General features: G+C 46.4%; 1 protein-coding gene across 1 annotated transcript in view; it reads right to left on the bottom strand.

Annotated features, from left to right (window-relative positions):
* Positions 1–21479, bottom strand: part of GCAT (glycine C-acetyltransferase) — a 55495-nt gene that overhangs the window by 23349 nt on the left and 10667 nt on the right. The window contains exons 2-5 of the mRNA XM_033929928.1: positions 19440–19570; positions 16382–16483; positions 3301–3447; positions 2324–2478 (exon numbers count right to left, since the gene is read on the bottom strand). Coding sequence (XP_033785819.1) covers positions 2324–2478; positions 3301–3447; positions 16382–16483; positions 19440–19570 — 535 coding nt within the window. The remainder of the gene's footprint in view (positions 1–2323; positions 2479–3300; positions 3448–16381; positions 16484–19439; positions 19571–21479) is intronic.

Below are 21479 nucleotides of genomic sequence, written 5' to 3'. Positions count from 1 at the left end.
GAAGACGGGGCAAAGGAAAATTCCTCCACCAGTTTAGAAGACCCTTGAGAGGCAGTCATTCGCTTCGAGGGGAAATGCATAGTAGAGTCTAACTCGAGGACAAGGGTGTGCCTGGAAGGTTTTGTGGTCGGAGACCTGCCCCGAAGAGGCGGAGAAAACCGCAACTTTTTAGAAGGGACAAACCTCAGCAAAGTAGCGGGCGAGAAGCAGGTCCCTGTCACGGGCCCCCGTAAAGTCACAGGTCCCGATTCCGGAGTTGAAGAATCGCTCAAGGGAATCCTGTGAGTCTTGCGGGCACGGCTCCGAGACACAAGAGAAGGACGCTCAGGCTGGTCAGACCGGGGCTGGGTCGATACCGAGGGCAGAAACGTCGAGGTCGGGACCAGTTGGCTCACTACCGAGGAAATCTGCGATGTAAGGATAGCCTTAAGCATGTCCTTGAACATAGGCACCGAGACCAGAGGATGTTGGGTCACAGATGCAGCAGTGCGCTCCTTCGGGGGCGACCTCAAGGAAGAGTATTCCCTACGTGAGGAGGCACGCTTAGATTGAGGTCTCAAAGATGCCGACGAGACGGCACTCGCATGAGACTCAGAGGTAGGCTTCTTTGCTGGCACACCTGAGGAGGAAAGATGAGCCTTACCCGAGGCCGGAGCCTTGGAGGTCGAGAGGGACTTCGAGGCTGAGGCACCTAACACCGGTGTCGAGGCCGAGCTCGAGGCCTGTCCCTCAGGATCCATCGGGCCAAAAAGTTGAAGAATTCTGGCCACCCTCCGATGAAGAGTCCGCAGTTGCAAAGTCGCACAACGCGGACACGACTCAGCGCGGTGCTCCGCACCCAGGCACTCCACACACCAACGATGAGGATCACTGATGGAGATAACCCAATTGCACTTAGTGCAGTTCTTGAACCCGGTTCGAGGCCGGGACATAAGAAAAACACAGCCGCAGCCTCGCGAGGCCAAGTGGCCAGAGCAAGACCAGAGGTCCGGTCAAAAAGACACGAAAAAAAATAAGAAAAAAAAAGACGTGAGCACAGCGACTCAAATAAAAACAACAAAGAAAGCCGCGGTGCAAGAGGGACGAGATCGCGCGCAGCAAGGGAGCAGTGCTTCTGGCTCTGCGGAAAACATAGAACTGAGGTCACGCTGAGGAGACGCATACCCTAGGTCGGGCAGGAGGGGCATGCGGGCAAATCGCAAGCTTGAAGGTCTTCAAGCAAGTTTGCTTGTGAAAACGCCCGCTAGGGGGCTCCGTCAGTGACATCACCCACATGTTGAGAATATGCTGCCTGCTTGTCCTGGGATAAATATAGTTACAAGTTTAAATAGGTCATCTTTGGCTCATCGTTATGTCCCAGGAGTTGCATTAGACAGTTTAGATATGGGCTTTTACAAATTACCATTTCAGTCACTTCAGGGTTGGCTCCCTGTCTTGGTATAGAAATGCTTTTAAAAGCTTTCTGAATCTGAGATAGTGGTCACAGGATCGAAGTGGTAGCTGGTTCCAGCATTTTGCTAATTGATATTGGATTGATAAGGTAATTTGCCTGGTAGACTTTATATTGTTGCATGCTGGGAATTTTAAGTGGAAAAGATATCTGGTAGAATATCCATTGGGAGGCACCCTGGAGTAGAACGGCCAGCTCAGTTAGGTGGTCGGGGGCATTCCCTCTCAGGATCTTGAAGGCAGTGATGCCCAATTTAAACTTGATCCTTGCAGTTATGGGCAGCCAATGTAGTTTCATATAGTAAGTAGGGTTGTAGGTGCTCTGATTTCCATAGTCCACATATGAGTTTACTGATGCATTTTGAGCTAGTTGTAGACATTTAGCAACATTTTAGAGCAAAGAACTAGTGTTACATTAAGTAGTCTAGTCAGGATAGAATTAGGGATTGCGCTACAATTCAGTTGGCCCTGAACAAGTGATTTAACTGGCCAGTAGCCATTTCTGGCTGGTTAAATCACTTTGAATATTGACCTGGACATTTATAACCCACTTTTCTCCAAATGAATTCAAAGTGACGGACAGAAAAAAAAACTCAGTTTACCATGAACACAACAGTTGCAAAAGACCTTAATAAACACTATTGCATAACTAACAGAGTGCCTATCGCTGAACACTCATCTCAGTGTCCATAAAAGCAGTACTTACACAAAAAATAAGTAAGTAATCCAGAGTCCAGTTCTAAGGGAAAAGGTAAGTTTTAAGCCTTTTCCTGAACAAATTATGGTTCCTCACTTCCTGCAATTGAACCTTCTTGAACTCAAATGCAGGTCAGACATGCAGTTCTGCTTAAGCAGTTCCAGTGCGAAGTCTTACCGTCCATTGGGTCCCAGGAAGCCAGTGGCGTGGCACTCATCAATGAAGACCAAAGCATTGTACTGTTGGGCCAATGCGCAGATTTCTCGCAAGGGTGCTATGTCACCATCCATGGAGAATACGCCATCTGTAGCGATCAGACGCAGACGGTGTTTCTGAGAGAAGAGGAAGGAGGGGATATGAATCTTGATCACTTACAAGTGAAAAGTCAGTTGGTAGAGGAGATCCAATGTGAGAAACAAGAGGTAATACATATGGAAAGCCACTTCAACTGGGCTGTTACAATTTGCCTAGGAAGGAAAGCCAAATTGGTGCCTATTCAGAAGATAGCCAATCTTACTGGGTCAGACCAATGGTCTATCTAGCCCAGCAACTCATCCTCACAGTAGCCAATCCACATCACTAGTACCTGGCAAAAAACCTACCAAGTTTATTTTGCAAGGACACACAGGTGCCTAGGTGTCTTTATAATACAGCCAGAAACAAACACAGAACTCAGAAACACGGTGAGAATTGCTTTACGATATGATAGGAAGGGCTTATCTGCGTTAGAAAAGGTCCATGACAGATGCTGTTAAGCCTTTATTTATTTTCTAAATTTCAGTGGATTTACTTGCATTGCACAGAACACTAATTTAATTTGTATATGAAGAGGGTTTTTTTTATGCCTATGAGGTTTTTTACCCTGCTATACCTATCACTGGCTCTACAGGGTGGAGGTTGGGATCTGAGGCTTTTCTCTCCTCATTATTCATTTTATTGGTTCCTCTGTTTCTCTGGGCACTTGTTGTAGTGCCCCTGTATTAGTGTTTGTGATACACATATGTACCTGTTTTGTTTTTGATGACAAACAGAAGTGTGTTTAGCTGTTAACAGTATTTTTCTGCATTCTTTTGTATTGGTTTATATTAGCATCTCAAAATGAGTCAGGGGTAGAGTCACAACCTCTATAGATCGGAACCCCACTCTTTCCATACCTGTGCATCCTTTAGCTTTGCCTCCAGGTCCTCCAGGTCCATGTGTTTGTAGCGATACTTGTTGGCCTTGCACAAGCGGATTCCATCAATGATGGAGGCATGGTTCAGTTCATCCGAAAGCACGGCATCTTCTGAGTCCAGGAGTACCTGTGCGAGCGCAAAAAAGACACAGTGGGAGAGGGAAGAAATATACTCACAGATTCCGCACAACACAGACATAGGAACAAGATAATAGCAACAAGGATAGGTGATTGATAATAAGCAAGCATATCTGTGTACCTTAGAAAAAAAAGTGGCCCTCCTTTATACTAATAAGCCAGCCAGGTTGTTAGCTCCTGCAAAAATACTGTCCACTTGGATAGCAAGAATCTAAGAGCACCTTTGCCCTCTGTCACTCTATCCATAATGCCAAAGGAGAAATTAGGTTCTTGCCTACTAATTTTCTTTTTAGTCCATCCAGACCAGCTCAGAAACTGATGGGTTATAGCTCACCTCGACCAGCAGGTGGAGACTAAAACACAAACTTTTGGCTGTAGTATAAGTGGGCTGTGCAGCCCCAAGTACAATTAGTCTGACGACTAGCCAAGCAGAACTAAGAAACTAACTGTGAACTCTAACAGCAACTTCACTCCCAGAAATACTGTTAGATATTGATTAGAATGAAAACCTTCAAAAACGGCCCTGAGCAGAAGCAGTGTTGTGAGTTCCCAGTCTAACGGCGATTTTCTTCTTGAATAACTACCTTAGTAAATTAGTTTCTATGCATAAAAGAAAGGGAAAACAGAGGGGTTTTCCTCCACCTAGCTCTGGCTCTTCAACACCTTGAAAGACTGTAATAACAGCCTTTACAGTCCAACCCTACTCAGCGGGCGTATTCGCTGCTGTGACTGGGGCAGAGCACAGCTTGGACGGCGAGCTCTCGCTGAGACCATGAGGACTGCACACGTCCCCAAAGCCTGGGGAAACATCGGGAGAACAGACAATACAGGAGGGCTTGCCCAACACATTGAGCACGGCACGTACTGCACCCGAAAGTGACTCTATCGATGCTGACTCTTGGACAGCAGCCATTGCACTTTGGGAGCTTGGAACCTGTAGGAGCCAGCGGCGGGGAGGGTGAGGGAGCCCGGAGTTTGCTCTCTGGGGAGCTAGCCCAAGGTAATCTGGCAGCCATCTCCCCCCTCAAGCCGCTTGAGAAACCACAGGAGTGACTCTTGACTCTATCTGGTCAACAATTGAAAACCTGCACTCGGTTTGTACACACTTTATTTCTATTACTTTAAACTCTTCATCCAGGATATCCCTTTAGGAGACTTCAATTCAACAGCAGAAGGCTGAACTTTCTAATTAGAGAAATTAACAATTGAGAATAAAAATTTGGTGACCAAACAAATGACTGATAAAATGATGTTTCTAAGGAAGATAGAAAACCTGGAAAATCAACAGAAAAATTTAAATTTAAAGATTCTTAATTTTCCGATAGCCAGGTTAATGACTCCATAGGAACTCTTTAAGAACTTTTTGATAACAGTCTTAAAAGGTCCGGAATTGAACCTTCCCCCGACGCAGAGAATCTGTTATCTAAAGAATGTGCAAAAAGAAAAAGTTTTAGAAGCTGAACTATGCAATTAGATGTATCAGCTATATTTCAATCTTCTGAAATTGAAACATTGGGTCGGGCGACATTGTTAGTCTCTCTTGTAGATAAAGAAATGCTATTGAAATTGTACTTTAACTTAAAATTTTCACCTTTTTAGGTGAAAGGGTATATATATTTCCAGACGTCTCGAAATGGACATAATCCAGGAAGAAAGAATTTTTACAATTTCATCCAAAAGTGATTTCCTTGGGTGCAACTTTTCAGTTAAGGTTTCCCTGTAAATGTTTTATTTCCTATCAAGGGAATAAATATATATTTTTTGAACCTGCCCAATTAGGTTTTTCCTTAGAGAGTAAAGGGACTCCAATGCAGCCAGAATGAATCAAGTTGATCAGTGTGGACTTTAGTTAAACAGTAAGTTAACACCTAATTACTGCTCTTTCTTTAATTATTTTTATTGTACTTATATCCCCTCTCCCCAGGGGGCTTTTCTGTTTGTGTCTTGCCTTTTTCCTTCAATTGAGGACTATATGAGTTATATATTGCTTTGTATACTTTTCTTTAGTCAATACTAACTAAGTTATATAGATTTAGTATTTCTTGTACCATTTTTGGTTGTATTTAAATAAATGATTTAAAAAAAAAAAAGAACCTTCAAAAGCTTGCCAGCTACACCAGATGAACCAAAACGCTGCTGTTCTTTTAATCTCCCCTAACAACACAGATAGACAAAAAGACACTACAGAACGTACTCTTTGCACAAAACTCCAAATAAAAAACGACAGGGCGGGCGGGGGTCTATGCTAGAGGTCTGCACGGGAACGGGGATCCCACGGGTTCCCCCCCTAGGCCCACGGGACTCCCACGGGGACGCCCCCTGGCCCACGGGACTCCCACAGGGATGCCCCCCTGACCCACGGGACTCCCACGGGGACGCCGCCTGGCCCACGGGACTCCCACGGGGATGAAAACAGCCTACCTAAATTTTGGCGATGCAGGCATGCAGCTTACAAGTCTGGCGTCGCGGCAGGAAATAGCCATGCTGAGCAGTGAGCTCAGCACGTACACAGATGAAAGCCTTGCTTGCTGATTGGTCCGGCGGCCCCGCCCCGCCGTGCTGCCGGACCAATCAGCAAGCAAGGCTTTCATCTGTGTACGTGCTGAGCTCAGTGCTCAGCATGGCTATTTCCTGCCGCGACGCCGGACTTGTAAGCTGCATGCCTGCATCGCCAGAATTTAGGTAGGCTGTTTTCATCCCCGTGGGAGTCTCGTGCTCTATGGTTCTAAGTCTTCTTTAAATCTTCTTACTGCAGAGTTGGTTCCATTCTCGGTAGGGTTACCTCGGTAGGCTCACTGCTCAGCTACTGGGAACCCAGATTCGATCCTGTTCTGGGTGAAGGACATTTGTGGGGTGGGGTGGGGAGGGGGGCTAGTTTGCGACATCGTGCAGGCTCACCACTCTGCCTCTGCCGGCAAAAGCACAGTCTGTCCCATTCTAGGGGGAGAAAACCTAGCAGGGACCAGGCTGCACCACAATACTGGCTTCTAGAAAGCACAATGGACTGGGGGGGGGGGTCTAGCAGTGTGTGGCACCATTTGGACCCATGCAGACTTGCACGGCCATTCAGATGCTGACCTGAGGTCCCTTTCCATCCAGCATCTGCCCCTCCCCCTCTTTCCATCCAGCATCTGCCCCTCTGTCTGCTGCTTCTGCCCAGCATCTGATCTGTCTCCTCTCTTCCTCCTTTATGCCCCCTCTGTCATCCCATCCATCATCCACCCTTCTTTCTCCCCCCCCTTCCATCCAGCATCTGCCCATCTTTCCCCCACTTTCAGCCCAGCATCTGCTTCATTTCTCTTTCTCCCCCTTCTATTCAGTGTCTGCTCCATCTTTCTCTTTCCTCCCTTCCATCCGTATCCTCCCCCTCTCCTCCTTTCCATTCAATGTCTTCCTCCCCTCTCCTTTTCTTTCCATCCATCATCTGTCTTTTTCTCTCTCCCCAGGAATTCCAGTTTGTCTTATTTTTCCCCTTTCATCCAGTGTGTCTGATCCCTCCCCATTTCTATCTACAGTCTGTCTCCTCTCACCTCCTACATCCAGTATCTACCCCTTCTCACCTGACACCTCAGCCGCCGCCAGACTGATGCAAAGCCTTCCCTCTGATGTCAGCTCTGACTTTGGGGGAAGACTTCTGGGTCGGCTACATATGGCTTGCTGCAGGCTGCCTCCAACCCCTGCTGTTATCTGGACTCGAATGAAGTGGTGGAAGGGAGTGCATTTTTGGACACAGAAGTCATGAACTGGGGAGAGAGGAAAGGAGGGAAAGAGATGCTGAGGTGGGGGAGGGAATAGAAAGGGAGAATTGGGTGTGGGTGTGTCAATGAGCGGGAAAGAGAGATGGTTGTGTACACACGGCAAATGGAAGAAAGAGGAGAATTTTTGGTCGTAGGGAGGAAGGTACAGAATATGATAGGGAAGAAAAAGATGAGAGTGAGAAATGTGGCAAGGGAACAATGGGGCAGATTGAAAGGGATGCAAGAGGGAGGAATATTGGACAGTGGTGAAGGGAATGGAGGGAGAGATGTGGCATAATGCTGGAGAGGGGTGATAGAAGGAGAAATGTTGGGCGTGGGGCTGGTGGGCAGGCACGAAAGATGAGAAAGAGATAAATGCTGGACCATGGTAGGGGGAACCAATGGACAGCAACAGAAGAATTTACAGAAGATGGGAAAGCGGAAAAAAGAAACTGGGACCAACTTTATGGAAAAATAAGTCTCCAGACAACAAAGGTAAAAAACGGAATTTATTGACTAAAATATGTTAGCTTTGGGAAATGTATATGGCAGATGTCTTTGTATTGTGTTCAAAAGAAAAGGAAATGCATTTCTGGTTTTATTTCTACAGTGTTGAAGTACTTGTTGACCCTTGCTGTGACTGGTGGGGATCCCCAAGCACCGCCAGCAGAGGACCTCCTCTAGAGATGGCCAGAACTCCCCTTCACTAAGCGCAGCAGTCGCTGGCAGCATCCATGAGCCACTGAGGTGCCAGCATCTGTGACTCAGGGACGCTACTGCTGCCTGCCAAGCTTGGCAAAGGGACCCCCGGCCAACTGCAAAGGAAGTCCTCAGCTGACAGTTTGTGGGTTCTCATCAGCTGAGTATTTATATTTTATATTTACATTAGAGGTTCTGGTAGAAACCCATTTACAAAGTATGTATTCTTCCCAATTAATTTTTCCAAATTAGTAAAGTCTCTTTGCTTATTTGTAAATGGGTCTCTACCAGAGCCTTTAATTCAGTAGCATAATTAAATAAAATAACTATTTCTGAAGTTTATAGGGAAGGGTGGTGACGGAGGGGATTCCTTGCGGGGACGGGTGGGGACGGAGGGGATTCCTCGCGGGGACGGGTGGAGACGGAGGGGATTCCTCGCGGGGACGGGTGGGGACGGAGGGATTCCTCACGGGGACGGGTGGGGACGGAGGGATTCCTCACGGGGACGGGTGGGGATGGGTGGGATTTTGGTGGGGACAGGTGGGATTTCTGTCCCCGCGCAACTCTCTAGTCTATGCCGGTCTGGAGGGACTAAAAGAAAGAAAATATCTCCTTCTTTAGCGTCCCTCCAGACCGGTACAGAAACCGATGGGACGTATCAAAGCAGTACCCAACATGGGTGGGACCCCCGAAGGGCCACCACCAGAACACACTCACCAAACATTGTGTCCCAACGCACCTGAATGTCCACACGGTAGTGTCGCACAACGGAATGGGGAAGACCAAACCTTTACAGATATCCACCGGAGATACAAGAGAAGACTCAGCCCAAGAAGCTGCCTGACCCAGAATTTCTCAAAGCTCATTCCACTTGGGAACAGACTACTTCTGAAGAAAGTACACCAAAGTGATAGCCTCCTTGACCCATCACGCAATGGTAGCCTTAGAAGCACCATCCCTCTTATGAAGACCCACTAAGAGGACAAAAAGACAATACGATTTCCGGAACTCCTGGGTCCACTGAACATAAGAGCAAAGAACCCTACCGACATCCAACTTGCACAACCGTCTCTGCTCCAAAGTGCCCTCCCGACTACCCAAGACCGGGAGGACCATGAACTGGTTGACATAAAAAAGCGATACCACCTTCAGCAGAAAAGAGGGAACCGGCCATAGCACGATTTACTCCCTAGTGAACTCCAGGAAGGGAGGCCTACATAAAAAGGCCTGCCGTTTGGAAATGTGTCTCGCAGAAGTAATGGCCATCAGGAAGACTGCCTTAAGAGTAAGGTCCTTTAACATGCAGGAGCCAAAAGGCTCAAAAGGAGGGTGCACGAGCACAGAAAGAATCAGATTGAGATCACAGGCTGGAACTGAAGGCTGCACTGGAGGACAGAGCAATTTTTGCTGCCTTCTACGAACGTGGAGATGATGCGGTATACAAACCTAAGGATTAGATTAGATTAGATTCAAAAATGAATCACATCTAGAGGTCAAACACCGAACATGCAAGAAACTGAGAAACGTAGACAAAGCCATATGCTGAACCCGGAGGGAGGATCAGGCAAGGTCGCTGTCCAGACCATCCTGCAAGAAGCGCAAAGCAGAACCACACCACGTGCGGAACGCCACTCCTCAAAGAGACACCAAACTCGCACATAAGCCCGAGAGGAGTGTGTGGCGCAGTGGTTAGAGCTACAGCCCCAGCACCCTGAGGTTGTAGGTTTAAATCCCACACTAATCCTTGTGACCCTGGGCAAGTCACTTAATCCCCATTGCTCCAGGTACATTAGATAGAGTGGGAGCTCACCAGGACAGATATGAAAAAATGCTTGAGTACCTGAATAATTTGTGATCCGCATAGAATTGTAGGATATGCAAAATATAATTTATTTTTTTTAAAGTCTCCAGGAACCTAAGAGGGTGGAAATCACCTTATTTGAATAATCTTTTTTACTTAGGCATTCCCTTTCAAGAGCTAAGCAGTAAGACAAAAGGGATACGGATTGAACATTGGAATGGGACCCTGCGTCAGAAAATCATGCGAGAGGGGCAGCAGAAAAGGATCCGCCATGAGAAGATGAACCAGATCTGCGTACCATGAGCGCCTGGGCCAATCCGGATCAATCAGGATCAGGCAGCTTATGTAACAATCAATACGAAGAAGGACTCTGCCCACCATCGTAACGGGGGAAAATCATACAGGAGGCTATCCATCGGCCAAGGCTGAACCACAACATCCAACCCCTCGGCCTGGAAATCTCTGTGCCGACTGAAGAACTTTTGCGCTTTGGCGACACTCATGGCCATCTGGTCCATGACCAGCTGGCCCCACACCTGCACAATCAACTCGAAGGCCGTGGAACCAAGACACTACTCGCCGAGATCCAGCACGTTATGACTGAGGAAGTCCGCCTGGATATTCTCCACTCCCGCTATGTGGGAAACCGAGATGTCTAGATGAGTCTCTGTCCAAGCCATCAGCAGTGAAGCCTTCTGCGCCACCAGACAACTCTTGGTTCCCCCCTGATCACTGACATAAGCCACCACTGTGGCATTGTCCGAGAGAACCCGAACCAATTTGCCCATCAGCAATATCTGGAATGCTAGCTACGCCAACCAGACGGCTCTGGTCTCCAGAACATTGATCGACCAGAACACCTCCTCCGGAGACCAGCTGCCCAGAGCTGAGCGACTGAGACATTGAGTTCCCCAACCAAAGAGACTGGCATCCGTGATAAGTACTGTTCGCTGAGGCTGATCTAGACTCACTCCTTGCACCAAGATTGTAGCCACCAGCAGAGGCTGCGATGAACTAACCCCCGAAGAGGAATGGGAGAGTACAGATCGTGCATATGAGGCAACCACCGCTGAAGAAAAGCATACTGAAGTGGGCACATATTAGCTTGAGCCCACCTGACCACGTCCAGGGAGACTGCCATAGACCCCCACGATCTGTAGAAAATCCTGTGCTCGAGGGCACCGACAATCCATCAGGAAGCAAATCTGCGACTGCAACTTGTACACTCAGGCTTCAGGAAAGAAGACTCTCCCTAGGCAGGTGTCAAAGAGAACTCCAAGGTATTCCAAGCATTGAGATGGAGTCAACTGGATTTTGGACAAGTTGACCACCCATCCCAGTGACTGCAGGAACTCCACAACCTGAGTTGTACCCTGAGAGGCTCGCCTGAAAGGACTTTGCTCAAATCAACCAGTTTTCCAGATAGGGATGAACCAGAATGCCCTCCTTGTGTACGGCCGCCACCACCATAATCTTGGTGAAAGACCACGGAGCCTTGACTAGACCAAAAGGAAGCGCACAAAACTGATAGTGCTTTCCCAAAATCGCAAGGCGAAGGAAACGCTGATGGAAGGCCCAAATCGGAATATGCAGTTAGGCCTCTGTCACATTGAGAGCAGTCAGAAACTCCCCAGGATGGACCACCAGAATGACAGATCTCAGGGTCTCCATGCAAAAAGACGGAACCCAGAACACTCTGTTGACACCTTTCAGATCCAAAATGGGCCACCACAAAGTAAATGGAATACCTGCTAGTGCAAATCTCCCAAGGGGGCACTAGAACCACTGCTTTGAGGTCAAGCAACCTTTGCAGTGTTACACAAAAAGCCCACTTCTTCCAAGCCGCCTGACAAGGAGAAGAGAGGAAACAATCTGGCAAGAGCAGGGAAAACTCCAGATCATAACCATCCCAAATCACTTCCAGGACCCACTGATCCGTTGTAATCTCGGCCCACTCCTGGTAAAACTCCTGCAACCGAGCTCACACCGGCACCAGGGGAAGTCACTGGGCTGGGTGGGCGGCAGAGGGACCTCCAGAGTCATGACTCCCCCCCAGCAGGCACCCTGAAAGGACTGCATTCGCTAAACAAAATGACCCCTAGAAGGAAATAAGCTATCTCCTGATCAGGATGAAATCGATGAAAATCACACAAACATACCTGGGCAACGCCACCCCGCAAAGGCGGGCGAGGACAGTCCTCGGGAAGATGGGGCACCTTAAGATTCAGTCAAGGCCTGAACCAGCTTGTCCCAACTCCTCACCAAACAGGAGCCTCGAAAAGGAAATTTACTAAGCTTAGCCTTAGATGCCAGATCGCCAACTAACCCTGGAGCCACAGGATATGCCACTTCCAAGAGCCACAGACTTGGCCAAAGCCCGCAACGTATCATTAGCTTCCAGTTGAGGCGCAGGTTAAGTTTAAGCTCAGCTGCATTTGCTTTAAGGCACTAACAGGCTCAATTCTGTGACTGTGACTGAATTCAAAGAAGTGTGGGATGAACACAGTGGATTTAGAATCAGAAAATAATATTAAATATTGAACTAAGGCCAGTACTGGGCAGACTTGCTCGGTCTGTGTCTGTATATGGCCATTTGGTGGAGGATGGGCTGGGGAGGGCTTCAATGGCTGGGAGGGTGTAGATGGGCTGGAGTAAGTCTTAACAGAGATTTCGGCAGTTGGAACCCAAGCACAGTACTGGGTAAAGCTTTGGATTCTTGCCCAGAAATAGCTAAGAAGAAAAAATTAAAAAATTTAAATTGAATCAGGTTGGGTAGACTGGATGGACCATTCGGGTCTTTTTCTGCCGTCATCTACTATGTTACTATGTTTCTCATGGAATCTTTTATTATTACAAGTTCTAAACATCTTAGAAAATCGCATCCACTATTTTCATTCCCCTCAGTTAAGGGATGTAAATACAAGAAATTTCAGGAATGACTTTTCAGGCAGCCTCATAAACTATGGATTTAACTCATATACAGTGATGCCTTGGAATCCGATCTTAATCCGTTCCAGAACCCCGTTCGAGTTCCAAGACAATTTTTCCCATTGAAAATAATGGAAACGGGATTAATCCGTTCCTGGGTCCCACAAACTCAAATTTTAACAGTAAATACACTGAATTTTAGGGGCAGAAACACACACATACAAGCCCGGATTCTGTACAGGATGCCTGTCCCGAGCGTCCTATACAGAATTGTGCCTACACCCGCCCAAAGTTAACCTGATTCTGTAACCAACGTCCATGTTGCAGACAACGGTTACAGAATCGGGTTTTAAAAGCTCCAAACCCCTCCCCGGACCCCCCCAACGGCCCCCCCCGAAGATTGCCGGCAGGAGGGTGCCTAACTCCTCCTGCCAGACCCTCCAAGGCCCCCCGAAGATCGCCAGCAGGAGGGTGCCTAACTCCTCCTACCAGACCTCCCAACGGCCCCCCCGAAGATCGCCGGCAGGAGGGTGCCTAACTCCTCCTGCCAGTCCCAACGGTCCCCCTCCGAAGATTGCCAGCAGGAGGGTACCCAACCCCTCCTGCCGGACCCTCCTCCAACGAAAGCCCCCACCCCGGAACCCCTCCTTGGGCTTACCTTCAATTTGGCCGGACGGTTGGGTACCCTCCTGCCGGCGATCTTAGGGGGAGCTGTTGGGGGGTCCGGCAGGAGGGGTTGGGTACCCTCCTGCCGGCGATCTTAGGAGGGACCATTGGGGGGTCCGGCAGGAGGAGTTATGCACCCTCCTGCCGCGATCGTCGGGGAAGGGGTTGGGGAGGGGAGACTGGCGGCCATAGCCGCAGCCACTATGCCTGGGGAGCATTTTTTTTTTTTTTTTTTAGAAAAAGTGCCTCCTGATTGGCTGATTAAACAGCTGTAGGACGCCTACAGCTGCCTAAAATCGGAAGCACTTTGTAGAATCACGGCCACAATGTGCAGGGTGCTCGGATTCCAAAGCAGCGTTCGGATTCTAGGGCAAAATATACTACAAAAAAAAGTTTGTATTCCAAAAACATTCGAGTTCTGGGGCATTCGGATTCCGAGGTACCACTGTATTTACATTTCCAATTTCATACCAACAATTTCGTTGTGCCTTAAAAATGTATATTTTTAGGGAATCTTTTGAAAGTTAGAATCTGGATCCTTATTCATTTGTATTACTATTTTTTGTGAACCGCATAGAACTTAATGGCATTTGCAGTATACAAGTGAGTTTTATGTTATGTTATACATGGCATCCGAAAGATAAGAAGCGCCAAGCCCAATCTTAGCCACCTCCTGATCCACCAAGCACCAGTCATCAGACTCGCAATCAAGAACTCACTTGGACCACCGAAAACAAGCCCGGGCCACCAGACCGCAACAAATTGCCGCCTTGACCGTCAAGGCAGTTACGTCAAAACTTTGCTTAATAAGATACCCCAATTTACGATCCTGACCGCTTTCAACCAGCACCATATGCCTACGCGCAATAGCTGAAAACACCGCATCCACCACAGGAGACTTAAAGATATCCCTATCCCCATCAGGAATAGGAAAAAGCCGAGCCATGGACCACACCAAACAAAAGGGTGCATCCGGCGACTTCCACTGTGTGTGCACCACATCCTGAATATCCTGATGCACAGGAAAAGGAGGCTGCCCAGATCCCCTGAAGCAGGGGGTCCACCAGGGGCTCTTTCGAATCCTCCTCAAAGCGCAAAATCAACAAAACCTGAAGAATAAGCTCCTGAAGCTCTTCCAGGTGAAAAAAACACACCGGCGATACATCCTTGCCAGCTGGTGTCTCGGACAAATACATGTCAGCATCATTCATCCTCCCGTCCCCAGAAAGGATCTTGAAAGTCCAACCTGGGGTCCAAATCCTCATCAGGAGAAAATATATCTCCAAACAAAAACTCCTCATCCCACGAAACCCACGGCCGTTCGGACGAAGATGGGTGGGGACTGGGCCAGAGCCGATGCTGAGGAGGGCTTAATGGGGGTAGATGCGGAAGGCAAAAGCCTCCCCATAAAACCAGAGACCCCCGGGGAAGAAACAGAACCTGCGGCTGCCTGCAAGTATGCCCTATACATGGTGAAGACAAAATCTGGGGCAAATTCCTCTAGTGGCAAAGCAGGACTCACTGTCAAGGTAGGAGACCCAGCAGAAACCTGTTCCTTTCTCTCTAAGACAGGAGATAAGTCACCTGAGACTGCCATGGAGCTTCCCGCCAAAACTGGCAAAAAACCCGCTGAAAAAACTCCCCTCGAGGACTGCAGCAGCAAAAATAACAGACCCAGCCGCTAAAGCAGGCAAGCCAGCAGCCTCGAAAAGTGAGTCCCCAGCACTATTGGTGATAAGGGAAACCTCATTTCCCTGACCATTGGTGCTTGGGAAAGCCCGGGATACCCCACTGCTTGCTGCCAACGAGCAGTGCACGCGCAAAGGTGACCCCTGCTCACCTGCACCTAAAGTCAACGAGGACTCCCCTTCACAGCGGCTGTTGCACTTCATCCACATGTCGGCTACATCCACTGCGCACCTGGAACACAATGAGCACTTTTTAAGTTTCTTAAAAGTGCTCATTTCAAAAAACGCTACAAGGGAAAAATAAAGTGCTGGTTAGCAATAAAAATCAATTAACTTTAATTGAAGGCTTCACTTCAGACCGGCACTGGCTCAGGACTTTCTTTTTTTTCAATATAACTAATTTAATTTGAACAGATCCTATTGGCTCTCAAAGCCATATGCCTTGCCAGTAGTTGGTGGCAAGGCTTTCAGCTGAGACACCTCTAAAGAAAAATGGGGAGGTGGGGGAAATGGGGAGAGGGACTCGACCAGTCGAGTGTGGCATAATAATAGTAATAAGTTTATTTTTGTATACCGCAGTACCATAACAGTTCAGAGCGGTTAACAGAGTAAGAGACTGTACATATACAGTGATGTTACAAATAAGTCAGTCAGCATAGCTTAGCGAGTAGGTAGTAGTCAGGGAATCCGGAGGTATGTCAGAGATACAAGACAGGGTTACAAGGCGGGGGGGGGGGGGGGAGTCAGAGGAATTTGTCAAAGAGATAGGATTTGATTGATTTCCTGAAAGTTTGGCAGGAGGGTGAGCTAGAGATGAAAGTGGTAAGACATTTATTCCATTTGCCTGCTTGGAATGCCATGGATCTATCGAGGAACCTTTTGTAGACACAGCCCTTTAGGGATGGGAAGGTAAACAGGTGGGTATTACGAGTGCGTGTGAGGCTTGAACGTTCAAAGTGATCCGATAGGTAGATTGGAGACAAGCCTGTTAAGGTTTTGAAGCAGAGGCAAGCAAATTTGAAGATGATCCTTGCCTCCATCGGCAGCCACAAAAGGGTCCTCCAAGCTCAATTCGGAACCACATCCAGCGATAAGAAGACCAATTTGACCAACATACAACAACCCTACATTAAACCAGGGAAAGACTGCATAGGCTTACCACCTCCTCCTGCTGGAGACTATACTTGGGACTGCATAGCCCACTTATACAACAGCCAAAAATTTGTGTCTTAGTTGCCACCTGCTGGTCGAGGTGAGCTATAACCCACAGTTTTTGTGTTGGTCTGGAGGGACGATAAAGAAACATGTTTTAAGCCAAACACAATACAGAGTTTTCTTTTAACTCCAGAGACAACAATATCCCTCCTCTCAATCTCCTCTCTCCAGATCATATGCTCTACCAACCTCAAAGATCCCTGCGTTGGCATCAAAGCAGCTGATATACAGGATGGCATCTTCACGATGGTGGAAACGAGCTATCTTCTCCTCCAGACCTTTGTGGATGCTCTGTAGAGACCAGGTGAGTGACCAAACCATAGAAAAAGAACATGAAAATGAGGAAGGGAAAAGGGGGGGGGGGAAGAGAAAAAAAAAAGACTTGTCAACAGAAAGGCCAAAACACCCCAGCTTGAAAAGGCGCATTATCGTGGAATCCCCAGGCAATAAAAACACAGTAAGGGTAATGTTATAACATGCTACTTATCTTTGCAGTATTTTTTTGATCAAGAAGTGGTTGGTTCTGCACCCAATTACTTTGTGGAGCAAATTACATTTGCCAATCTTCGTTCGCTGCGTGCTGCAGCTCCATTTGTTTTTCCCTTTGTTCATAGTTATGTATACAAAAGATTTCTGCAATGGTTATTGTCTCATCAAGCTACTAGCTGGGATGTTGATTTTAGTAGATTATTATCTCTCTCCTCGTCTCGCATGCATTTTAGGAAAATGTTGAAATCTAGTTTGTTTGTGAAGTTTCTGGAGAACTGATCTGTAAATCACTGTGATTGTTCAGTCTCTAATTTGTTAAACTGCATACAAATATGATTTTATGTTATGTTATGTATTCTGATTCTGTGTTGCTTTAAGGAGACTTTCAGTGGAAGGTATACACTAAGTTACATTCCCTTTAAAAATTACCCTCTGTAGCCCACATGCTCACCTGTTATTTAGTATGCACGTTTCCAAATCAAGTTTATAAACATACGTGCTCTCCCCAATTCCAACCATGAGGAATGCTTCTACTCAATTCAAGTAGACTTATGCACCAGAAGCTTATGGAGGGGATTCTGTAGCACAGAGTTTCTCAACTTCTTCAAGCCAAGTACCCCCTAAGTCTAACAAATATCAACCAAGCACCCCCACCCAAGCTCTCCCAGACCCCACCCCCATATTGATAATACTAATTGTAATGCAATTTCCTCCATCCATTTTTCATATACACACAATATAATCTTATTAATACATAATGTTAACCACAAAATTAAAATAACACAAAGCATCCGAGAGATAAGAAGCACCGAGCTCAATTTTAGCCACCTTGTGATCCACCAAGAACCAGTCATCGGTCCACCAAAAGCAAGCCTGGGATACCAGACTGCCACAAAATATTTTGGGCAGATGGGGTAATTGCGGGGGAGGGACTCGACCAGTCGAGTGGCATCCCCGAGGTCGGACAGACCCCCAAAAGGGTCTCCCAAGCTCAATCCGGCACCCACAACAGGGACAAGAAGGCCACTAAACAAATCCATAGGCCCTACACTAAACCAGGGAAAGACTGCACAGGTTTACTACCTCCACCTTCTGGAGACTGAGAACAGACTGTTTGTAGATGGGATTGTCAGAGTTTAATTGCATGTTGAGTGAAGAAATATTTTCTCTGGTTCATTTTAAATGTACTACTGTTATTCTAATGGTCAATCATGACTCTCGCTCATGGATAAATTAACTCAGCATTAGTCCTGGACCTTGATAAAAAACCTCCAGCTCTGTGATTTAGGTGGAATACTGAGAGGGAGGAGGGGCGAATTTGGCAGAGGGGAGAGGAGAGAAAAACTGTTAAAACTGAGTTGGACCTTTGGCCATTTGTATTTTCTGACAAGTAGTCTTTGGGGTTGATATTCAAACTAATGGTGCTGCTTGCTCAGGGCTAATCAGTTATTTGTATTGGCAATTAACCAGTTAGTGCCTAAAGCAAAACCAACTATTTTAGGGAATTCCAGGGGTGGAGAAGGCACTTGGCAGGTTCAGTGCTGATATTCAGCACATAACTGGCCAATGTCACCGCATAAATAAGAACACATAAAAGTCAGTTCTACATTTATGCGGGGCCCATAGCGGGTTAAGTGTCAAATAGCACTTAATGGGCTATGGTTAAGCCAGATCTGAAAATCTGGAAATTCAGTACAGAAGCCTTGTATTTGGCTTGGTACTGAATTTTCAGGCATAATGCTGGCGGCTATCAGCAAAGCATTGAGAACTACTGGCTATAAACCCCTCTGTTTCAAATGATCATAATAATAATAATAACAACAGTTTATATACCGTAGGACTGTGAAGTTCTCTGCGGTTTACAATGGTTAAAAGATGTTACAAATTAAGTAGAATTAACAAGGTTAGAAAATAGTTATTAACAGCGCTAGAGATCAATTTTTGTGGAGTAGGATTGTACAGGTTAGTTGCCTAAATACTTCAGGAACAGATATGTTTTTAGGTGTTTCCTAACTTCCCCATAAGTAGTAGGCATGAGCAATTGTTCCAGATCTTTGCCCCATAATGCCGCTTGATGTGAAAGATGTTGATGGTGTTTTTTAAATTTACATCCTTTAACCGGTGGGGAAACAAAATTCGAGTGTGAGCTTCTCTTATGTCTGTTGTTTGAGAAAGAGAAGAGGTCAGTTATGTATTTAGGGGCTAAATCAAATAGTGCCTTAAAGCAAAAGCATCCAAACTTAAACTTCACGCGTGCCTCCATCGGTAGCCAATGTAGAAGTCAGTAGGAAGGTGTTACATGATCAAACTTCTTCAACTCAAAATTAGCTTGACTGCCGCACTTTGCACCAATTGTAATTGCCGCATATTCTTCTGGGAAATTGCCAGGTAGGCGATATTGCAGTAATCTAGCTCAGTGTTTTTCAACCTTTTTACACCTATGGACCGGCAGAAATAAAATAATTATTCCGTAGACCGGCGGTTGAAGAACACTTGGATTCTAAATGAAATATGAAACATCGAAATATGCTCTAATGGACCGAAGCTTCCAGAGAGTAAAACACCCTGGGTTATGGAATTGTATATTTTTTTATTTTCAGTAAAGATCATTTGTAAAAAAAATTCTCAAAAGCCTGCACAGATGGAAAACGTAACAACAAACATAAACGAGCCCCAGACCATTCATACAATGGACAAGCCTCGATTCCTCTTCTTCCCTGTCCCTCTCCCAGCAATGGCAGCATGTTCACTAACATACCTGAGTTCCACAGATGAAGCGCACAGAGCTGAGGCCCGCCCCATACTGGTTCAAGGCCTCCAAGCCAGAGCGGATCACCTCAGGGTGGCTGGACAGCCCGAGATAGTTATTTGCACAAAAATTCAGAATTCCTAGAAGAGAAAGGAGTGTAAGGAATCAGGAATCTCTTGTTGATTTTTTTCATTTTTGTCCCATTCAGTTTGTTATAGATTTTCTTGACCATTTTTTTTTTTTTAACCATATAAGAAGAGCAAGGCGTTATATATATTTCCAAAATTGAGATAAAACCGATCTTGCACCCAGTAGTGTAATTTACCGTGTTCTTTGCTAGAAATAATTACATTTGCTTGATTTCAAAGTCTTTCAGTCTATTTTTGCTTTGATTTCTACTTCCAATTTAACCAAATTCTCATATACCCACAGCAATACAGGGCAAACAGGTTATTAGTTATGATTTTTCAGCGGCATTTGCTGTTTTAAATTCACACTTGGGAAGGTCGAGTGAATTTAAATGGGGACTATCAGAACAAAGTTACTTAGATTTCATATATTAGCAACTACCAATAGTTGAATAAAGAAAAGTACCACTAATACTATGGCATCAAGGAAGGTAGTTGAAGTGACATAGCCAGAATTAATTTTTTGGTGAGGCTCGGAGTCATCATGAGTAAGCACTAGGCAGTGCAGATGTTGACACCACCTCCAGTTCTCCTCTCACTGGCCTGTGTTGTTGTTGCTAACTGAATGTCAAAGTGAAGAGGTTGCAGCCCATCCATGGCAATTAGATTTTAATGACTAATAAGCAAGGATAAAAAAGAACCCCAAAACAGGAAGACCATCACAACCACTTAACTTCATATGTTCTTTAAAATGGCTATCTGGTTCTATCATACATTGTCCATAAATGTTTTAAATAAAAATGAAACAGTGTGACAAGATGTTGGCTGTAGTTGTATAGAGAGAGGCATAACCAGTTGTTGGTGAGGCCCCACTAGGAGCAATGTGCTCAGTTTAGAGGCTATACACTTCCCCCTCCGAATCCGTAGTTTCAACATCTGCGGATTTGGTTATTCACGATTTCTTTTTTAGGGGGGGAAAAAAAAAAAGCTTTGTTTCGGACCTTCCCCGCCTTCTCCCTGGTATCCCGGCCTTACCTGGTGGTCTAGCGGGCTTTCGGGGCAAGAGCGATCTTTCTACGCTCCTGCCCCGTGCAGATCGCCAATAGGAAATGGCTGCCGTGAGCTTCCGTAGTAGTCTCAAGAGACTACGGGAGCTCACGGCAGCCATTTCCTATTGGCGATCGAAACAGGGCAGGAGCGTAGGAAGATCGCTCTTGCCCCCGAAACCCCGCTAGACCACCAGGTAAGGCCGGCACAGGCTGCCCAGCCCAGAGAGGAACGAGCTTCACTCTGCCTGGCCCAACACTGAAGCGGGGAAAGAGGAGACCGAAGCACCCGCACTGGCTCCTGCAAACACTAACGGAAGGATGCGGTGATAACCAGGTAAAGTCTAGGGGTGGGTCAGAGCCGGCACAAAGTTATTCACGATTTTTCACACTTTGCAGTCCAGCTCTGCCCCTAACCCCCGCGAATACCGAGGGAGAAGTGTATCTTGCTATGGATGTAAAAAGACTTGAAATGGTACAGAGGAAGGCACCAAAAGATGTACTGTAGAAGAGAGTGGAAGACCTAAATAGACCCTAAAGGAGAGGTGGGACAAGGGACATATGACACAAACGTTTAAATACTTCAAAGATATTAATATAGAAGGAAAAAATGGTAAAATTACTGGACAGGAATTGAGGTTGCTGGGTGGTAGACTTAGGAGTAATGTCGGGAAATTATTTTTCACAGAGAAGGTGTTGATGTCTGGAATGCCTGGAAAACAAAAACGGTGATAGAATTCAAAAAGGTGTGGGATGAGCACAGAGGATCTCCTAATTAGAAAATGAATGTTTTATAAAAACAAACAAAAAAACCCCCAAACTTAAATGGCTGCATGTGTATTTGATGTGTCAAGTAATGCGTAGATGGTGACTGG

The sequence above is a fragment of the Geotrypetes seraphini genome, chromosome 2 (genome assembly GCF_902459505.1).
Source record: "Geotrypetes seraphini chromosome 2, aGeoSer1.1, whole genome shotgun sequence".
NCBI lineage: Eukaryota > Metazoa > Chordata > Amphibia > Gymnophiona > Dermophiidae > Geotrypetes > Geotrypetes seraphini.
The sequence above is the reverse complement of the archived record's forward strand: the minus strand, read 5'-3'. Positions and strand labels throughout refer to the sequence as shown.